The sequence below is a fragment of the Triticum aestivum genome, chromosome 5B (assembly GCF_018294505.1).
Source record: "Triticum aestivum cultivar Chinese Spring chromosome 5B, IWGSC CS RefSeq v2.1, whole genome shotgun sequence".
In the NCBI taxonomy this organism is placed as follows: Eukaryota; Viridiplantae; Streptophyta; class Magnoliopsida; order Poales; family Poaceae; genus Triticum; species Triticum aestivum.
The window spans coordinates 128,515,726-128,523,867 of NC_057807.1; the positions used below are offsets into that span (position 1 = coordinate 128,515,726).

The window sequence follows — 8,142 nt, forward strand, 5'->3', positions numbered from 1 at the left end:
TAGTCCAAATGTGGCTTGAAATGTATGCGGATAGTTTTGGACGACCGGTTCCTGCATCATTGTTTACGATCCACGGACGGATGTGATGTCCAGTTTGCGGGTCTGCGTTCGAGATGCCCTTATAAGCTAGCAAGTGAGACTATAATGTTTTGTCTGTAGTTGTTGTGTCTTCTGTGCTCCTACCCGTGCCATTAAAAGTTTGCAAAATATTGACTGCCCATGATTCGGGCTGCCATGGCTCGACAGATGACGCCTGCTCGCTGTAACATGTAAATGTCAGAACCTGAGCAAGCCATTTTTTCAACTAATAGGTTCGGAATGAACTATGCTTTCCTCCTCACATGGTGGGAATCCAATGTAACAGGTCCTTACTTATGTCAGCATGTATCGCAGGGAAGCAAAGCAATTCTATCATCCATCTGCTCCAGAGTAGAACACGGGAAGTTTGCGAAAGCAACCATCATATTTCGAGCATAATGAACTTGAGTGTGGCCGCGGCTTAGCCAGGATTAGGCACAAGATTAGGTCAGGCAAAAAGAAGACAAGGTGGTGCAACAAGTGCCGCAACTGGCAGATGGGCAAGCTTTACTAATATGCTGGTTCTTTTTTTTCATTCTCACCGTACGAAACTGATTTTCATGATGGGCATGGCCGATGCGTGCATGGTGTGAATCTAGGAGGACCTCGTTGACGACTACATGGACAATTAATCCAAGTGCATGATCACATTCGCTAAAAATTACGCTATCGTGCGTCCGCGAACTGTCAGCAGTTGGAGGTGGCTGTTCGAGACACTGCTAGAGCCAAACATGCGATACGCAAGGCCAACTCCGTCGCTTCCCTTGCTCTAAAAAAAACTCAACGGCAGACAAGACATCTGGGCGTGACTCCCAGAGGCGACAGTAGTTCAACTTGCATCTGGCTCAAATGTTGGAACAATTTCATTTCCTAATGCGTTCATACTTTCTGCAATTTTTGACTGCTCTGCTTTAATTTTTGCCTAAGACCTACAGATTAGATAAGAACTAGCACTTCACTGAAAAGGTCAAAATCAACATGCAAGAAGCAAAAATTGTAGATGATTTAATAAAGCTAAACACATAACTTTTCTATCCAAACGAAGAACTTTTATTTGACCAAAACTTGAATCAGGATGCCTTTAGACCAGGTAAGTGCAGCTAGCCGGATACAAATGGAGGATCCATTACTGTCTCAAACTTGGTTGCACTATATATGTTTTTTAGGCTCAAAAACTGAGTTGGGGCACACTAAAGGTGCCGAACCGTACACAATGCATGCAGAAAATGGATGTTTAATTTGCTAAAAATAGATACGCGATAGATGAAACCTTTCACCATTAGCAAGACAACAAAACCTACAGCATAGCATTACCCAAACTGTTCACACATGAGGCCCAATGCTAGAAAGTGCCTGCATACATCCTCTAAATACTTCTGCCATTGCAGAACATAGGTTGCCATTTTCGTCTGCATGCTTGGAAAGTGCCATCACATGGCTTCCTCTTTGGTAATGGCGATCACCCAAAATTCAACAAATAGGAACCTTATCCACAGGGAAGTACTGATCTGAAGGCAAACAAAGGGTTCAGATAGCAGTGTCTACAACTAGTGTTGATAGGAAATCCATGTTCATCTCCAACCAGAGGGAGAGGGAGAGGTGGACTGCATGTTGATTTTGATGTAATACAAAATTTTCAATGTGCTAGCAGCTCATCTCCAACCAGACATTCTCCCTCTATTTTTCATCCAACAACTCACACGCTACGCTTGCATATGTGTACACCTATGCCCATCATGGACCAAAGTTTAGATTGATTTTGCAAAGTAACTGGTGATTCAGAAAGTTTGAAAAAAAATGACATGTACAAATGATTGATCATTACATGTACGAGTAATGTTTTGTGAAAATTGTTACTTTTCTCTGTGAAAAATGTTAAAATGGTACTCCCTCCGTTCCATAATATAAGAGTGTTTTTTACACTAGTGCAATGTAAAAAAACGTTCCTATATTATGGGACGGAGGGAGTATATGCTAGTTGTTTGATCTTTTTTTACCTTTCTTGTAACTTGGAACAGAGTTTCCGAAAATCCAAAATAAGGAGTGCATCTCCTCGCCCTTCCGTGGACATACCCGTAAAGAAAGGAGTATGTGACCGAGATCAGAAAATCCATATACAACTGTCAACTGTCAGTATCCTTGTGATGGCGAGGGTGATCCTATAAGGTGTGTGAAAAACTAGTGAATAGAATTACGGAGGTCGTCGCCAAAAAAAAATTTATGGAGGAAATAAATAAATATCCATTGGTTTGCAACTCTTGTTCTTCTGATATTTTTCAGGACCTCGTAGAACTTCAACTAGGTTCTGAATCAATTGAGACGTAAGCATTTCCTCACCACAAAGCGAAGAGGAAGGATGTGACGTTCCCCGATCTTTAGAACGGCCTAGGAAAGGTTCGAACGATCTAAGACTTTGCAAGCCACATACGTGTAACTAATAAACCATAAAAAAAATAGCTCTTCACGCGTTCGGAACACGGAAGGAAAGGCTGGATTACTATACGAGTCTAGAGCCAAAGTCTTCCCCCGCGCCTTCGTTCCCACGGCTCCCAAAATCGATGTTCCCACAAGAATTAGCATCCAATTATCATCAGACTAAGCTGAATGAAAATATATTACTGTACTGTTACATTTTCCTTCTTTCTACACATGGCTTGGAATATCTTTAGTTTATGGAAAATTAAATCAAAACATTATTCGGTGGAGAACTGATTTCATAAGACAAGCACCCTGACTAATGATCTTGCAGCAAATAAAAACACACCAATGACGATGGAGGGTACACAGCATATGATCAACCAACCTAGAATGAATAGGCATTTCATGTCCGAAAATAAATAGGATGAATTATTTCAGCAGTCACTAGGCCTCCCAATCATACATACAACCAGGGCCGCCCGCGGGAGCCCCCCGACAACATCTCATCAAATTACCAGACCTATATATACTATCTTATTGTTCATGCGACACCGACCGACGCGCATACTAACCAACATCCATATTCACAACATTCATCCTTCTTAACATCGCACAACAAAGCTGCCATCTGTTTTTAATGGCAACTGGGTGAAAGGCAGCAACTCGCGCTAAGGTATACAACTTTCTGGTGAAGCAAGAGCTGCCTTCTCAATCAATTTTCGGAACAAGACATTCTTCACAAGATGTCATCAAACATCAGGGACAGCACCAGCCCCTGCACGAACTGGCTCCTCTTGGTTCTCTCCTCCTCCTCAGGGAGCAAAGGCTCCTCAGCACTGTCCAACAAACAAAGCCATAATCAGCACACCACCATCCGGAAGTTACAATCCATGATTATCAAAATGAAACCATTCATACGATATTACTGTTCATCAAAATGAAACTAGTTCATACAATATTACTACTATTTAGCAGACATGTTCCATATAGCCTGCTTAAAGTGAAAAATGACTTCATGAACCGCCCTCAGTGACAGGTTTTTAGTGACCGACTATGGATGTTTCAAGCAATTGCATATCAAAATGACACCAAACTGTTGGTGTAGCGTCATATAAGTGAATGAAGCGTGCAAGTAGCAAATGAATTTCAATACCTTTCTTCTGCTTTCTGCTCCGAGGCATCACTTTTCTCAATAACTTTTTCCAATAACTCTTCTTGTGCATCTTTTGGCGAATCTGCATCATCATCAATGAAGCTACCAACAAAGGAGGAGAGTAGAGGATCAGGCACTGTGTTGAGCGAGGTGGCACGAGAGGATCCACCATAGCGGTATTGTATGTGCGCCGCATCCTTTTTCAATGCGGAATACATTGAAGAAGGTGATCCAGATGAAACTCGCTGGTTCCTCCACCTGCCCTGCATGTTACAAGCATGAACATAGGATTAGATGATATCCAAATAAATATGGAATATTATTAAAACAGGCATGAGAGTTATTCAAATAGGAAAGACTTCATATTAGAGATAGGGACCAAATTAGTATCCTTTAAGTTATTACTCAGGGCTCAAGTTAGTGCTGTATGAGGGTCATTGCATGTATCAAGTATCAATCAAGCACAAGAGGTTAATAATCTATAATCAATCAAGCACAAGAGAAAGCTAATCTATTATCTTCGCCATTCGTCCTTCCAAACCTATGTTCTGCTCCCCAATCCTCTACAATGTGCCATTTGGCCATCTTCCTGGCGGTAGTGAACTAGTTTATTTCATGCATGTTGATTTTGTTCAAGAGGTACAGAACTTGAATACTTTAATGATCTCATTTTCCTAATTGCAGATCATGATTGAACAATAACAGCAACCTATTCCATGCAGTTTCAGTTATATATAATAACTGACTGATGAATGATGATGCTTGTTGAAACTAATGATACCTTGAAGAAACTGGGATGCTCTGAGGTCATGTGCCCAACCAAGTCCATCCCAACTCTATCTGTGCATATAGGGCACACCTAAAGGAACAAAATGAAAAATAACCAGTAAGCAGACAAAACTGATCATGTCTGACTTAATTGTGGATGGGCATAGTTGTTTCCACAACAATCTAACAATAGATGTTGGAATTTACTTGAACATTTCCAAATATTTCTTATATCACAACATGCAAGCGAAGTGATAAAATACATAAACCCTATCCACACTATCAATAATCAACTACACATGGAACACAAATGTTATCTTAGCAATCCTGAAATCCACATATTTCATAAAGGAATAATAGGAATAAAAAGCTACTGCAGTTCCATTGCCTAAACACTACTCCCTCCGTTCCAAAATAGATGACCCAACTTTGTATTAAAGTTAGTACAAAGTTGAGTCATCTATTTTGGAACGGAGGGAGTATTTTAAAAGGCCACATGCACAAGCGAAGCATCACTGCTACAAGCCTACAACTACTATAGCGGCACCAGTACACACTACAAGATATAAAGAAAAATTGGCAGCCACCGCACATTGCACTGCAAAATTAGTTGTGCAGACCCTAATTGGTCACTTACCCAGACATGAGTAAATCCAAGAAAATCAGAACCACTAGACTTAATACGGAAAGTGTAAAATATTGACTGCTCAGCCCAGAAATTCCTCTATCCACACTGTATAAAACATGGAAGTGCAACCAATGCAAAGTGTGCACTATTTAGTCTTGATGTTGTACACGGTTTTGCAGAAAAAAAAAATCTTATACTCACCACTGCCATTAAGAGCATCCAACACCTTTTGTAACTAGATTTGATTGTGATCCTTTTTTATCTTGACGTAATCCATTGTAAGTCATTACTTTATGCTACATTTAAGTTGAGTGCATCCAGCATATTGTGTGGTTGGATTTTAAGTTGACATGTGATGATGATGCAATATCATGTAACTGTGATTCCGCGCTTAGGATGGCTCTGTTGTTTCATTTGTAAGATTGCTATGAAGTTTATGGCATTTGCAAACAATAGAACCATGATTTTCAAATTATACTATGAACTACAATAGCCATCACTACAACTTTTGGGCCACACACTGGAAACATTACATTGAGAGGTACTTCCTCAAAGATCTATCAAGTATAAACATATGCACCTGGAGCACTCACAATATTTACAAAAAGCAGTTCAATCAAACTCCCAAAGTTAAACTGAACAATTAACTCCCGATTTCAACCAATCAGAGCATAGAATTCATTTCACCAAGACACCAATTACAAGTGTGAATAAAAACTACAAATTCGTAGTATATTATATGATTGTATCAACTAAGCCACATGAATGCCATGCCATCACATCGACTTTATGTATCTACTGAAAAATAATGTATGAACTAAATTAATTAGAACGATCTAATCTTCACACGTGAAACACATCTCAATAAATAATATTTCCGTTATGAAAGATGCACGCCACTACTCCTGCAATTTCCACATTAGTGGATCTTTCAACCAATTCTTAATACACTAACTAATTTCTCTAAACATAGAAAAGATATAATAGTTGGATCCTCTAATGCATTCTTATTATGTAAGAATGAATTAACGATGCCACTATGAAACAAATGGAGACATGAAATGAAAGCACCCAAACTTCCTTGCAGAAGTAGAAAAATGAAGCCCCAAAAAGTAAGCCAAGCCTTCAACCAGCTTATAACTTAACACGCAAGCAACTTAAACACCCAAAAATACTATACTACTTGCAAGCGAACCTTGAGAGTGATAAATTAAAGCAGCTCAAACATGCGCCGTATGCCAGAAGAAGCACTCTAAATTCCTAGCTCAAACACCTAAAGGAAGATTAAGCACATTTCTACAAAATCAGATGCAATCATGAGGAGAAGAACCCTATGCAGCAGGAAAATACCAACTCTGTACACAGCAATATCTTAGCTCAAAAACTACAAGCATCTCAAACATGCATAGTATGTGAGTATGCGCAACTCATACGGCCCAAATTCCCACCTTCGCAATTAAAAATATCAAAATGACAAGTAAAATCACCACACACATACAGGCATTTCCCGGAGACTATAGAAACAACAACAATGCCTACGTGTTACACAAGAGATTAACAATAAACCCTAATTTTTGAGCTAGATGCGCCTGAAAGCCACTAGGTGTTAGTACATCTTTCCATGAAGGTTGAGATGAAATTACCCCGGCCTTGGTCTCCGCCGCGTGCTCGTCCTCGATGTGCAAGCACAGGCCGACGCCGTCGAACTCCTCCCCGCAGAAGGGGCACTCCAGCTCCTCCTCCTCGGCGCCCCTCTCTTCGTCGTCGTCGGTCTCCTCCGCCTCCTCGAGCCGCATGAGCGCATCTGCCAAAGCACAAAACCCCATCAAAAACCTCCTCAGGAAACCCTCAAAATCACACGATTTGGAGCCAAGATCGGATCTTTGGGGCGGCGAAGCACGAACCGCGGAGCCTGGTCTCGGCCTGGAGGCGTTCGAAGGTGTCCATGTCCATGGCGGCGCCGGTTGGGGAGGGGGGGGGGGGGGGGGCTTTGGCTTCCTGGCCTGGCCGGGGTCAAGCCGGGCAGCGCCGGGCGCCGGGAAGGGGCCGGCGATCAGCGGGGTTTAGAGCTAGGGTTTTTGCGGCGGGTCGGAGGGGGGAGGGGAGAGACACACCGACACGGCCGGGGGGAGGAGAGAGAGTGTGGGTGGCTAGCTATTGGGTGAACGGGGGAGAAGCTTTTGCTTAGGGAGGAAGGAGGGGTGGCTATGTTGCAGAAACCCCCCTCCGGTATGGTGGGAATTACGGGGCGCTGTAAATGGGCTGACGACCTCAAGCCCAGTGTGGATCCAGCCTGCCCATTCTTGTCCACATTCTCTGGAAAAGAAAAGGTTCTTGTCCACATGCACATGATGACACGTTTCACTGAGGGGGGAAACCTAATGGCACGTGAGAAAATGGCAACTCGGCATCCTCACATGGCGTAGTAGCTTTTTTTTTTTTGCGTAGGTCCAAGAATAATGCACGTATACCAAACTTTGTTTTAGAGATGGCTCTGAAAAACGGAAGCTGTTACTCTTGTGTATAATAACATGAATAATATATATATATATATTCCTCAGATAGTAAGGCCTTATTCCGTCTGTATTATGACCATAAAGGAATTGATATTAAAATGGAACTTTAAAATTTTGCAAAATGCTCTTGTAGCTCAGTTGGCTCTCGCACCCGCTTAGTAAGCAAGAGGTCTTGAGTTCAACTCTCAACGAGAGCATTGTAGTTGTTTTATTTCTTTTGTATTTCAAGCTGTTGAACTTTAGTCTTCTTTTTTTCCATCTCGAAATGCTCAAACTGTTTCTCTCTTCGATGCTTCTCATTAATTGTGATGTTATTTTCTCTTCATGTAATGATCACAAAAAATCGGCTAGACCTGAACTTCCATCTAATTAACAAATCTAGCTATGTTTAATTGGTTGGATTTGCAAATCTAGGCGATGGTTTTGACCTAATAATTGCCCATTACTACCCTCTTCTCGAAATTAAACAAAGTTCAACACAATTATAGGCTTTGCCCTTTTGGGAACTTTTTGCTCTCTTTTATTTGAATGATTCTCGTTAATACCCTCTAACCGACAAGGAACTTATGGCATGTACTATG

General features: G+C 41.4%; 1 protein-coding gene across 2 annotated transcripts; it reads right to left on the minus strand.

Annotated features, from left to right (window-relative positions):
• Window positions 1-2,869: 2,869 nt before the first annotated feature.
• On the minus strand, window positions 2,870-7,205 carry LOC123110775 (protein DEHYDRATION-INDUCED 19 homolog 4). 2 transcript variants are annotated; one of them, XM_044531385.1, is made up of 5 exons: window positions 6,950-7,203; window positions 6,689-6,849; window positions 4,431-4,508; window positions 3,650-3,912; window positions 2,870-3,332 (listed from the first exon to the last, which is right to left on the minus strand). In XM_044531385.1, the coding sequence occupies exons 1-5, from the start codon at window positions 6,996-6,998 to the stop codon at window positions 3,233-3,235; spliced, it is 651 nt and encodes a 216-aa protein (XP_044387320.1). In that variant the 5' UTR covers window positions 6,999-7,203; the 3' UTR covers window positions 2,870-3,232. The 2 variants fall into 2 exon arrangements, with proteins under 2 accessions (XP_044387320.1, XP_044387321.1); XM_044531386.1 differs by lacking the exon at window positions 4,431-4,508 and having other exon boundaries at window positions 6,950-7,205.
• Between the last annotated feature and the right edge of the window lie 937 nt (window positions 7,206-8,142).

Excerpts from the sequence above, each read along its gene's own strand:
- LOC123110775 (XM_044531385.1), bottom strand. The coding sequence starts at position 6,998 with ATGGACATGGACACCTTCGAACGCCTCCAGGCCGAGACCAGGCTCCGC. Across the intron at positions 6,850-6,949 it reads GGCCGAGACCAGGCTCCGCG|ATGCGCTCATGCGGCTCGAG; the intron begins GTTCGTGCTTCG and ends GTGCTTTGGCAG. Across the intron at positions 3,333-3,649 it reads GAGCAGAAAGCAGAAGAAAG|TGCTGAGGAGCCTTTGCTCC; the intron begins GTATTGAAATTC and ends TTTGTTGGACAG.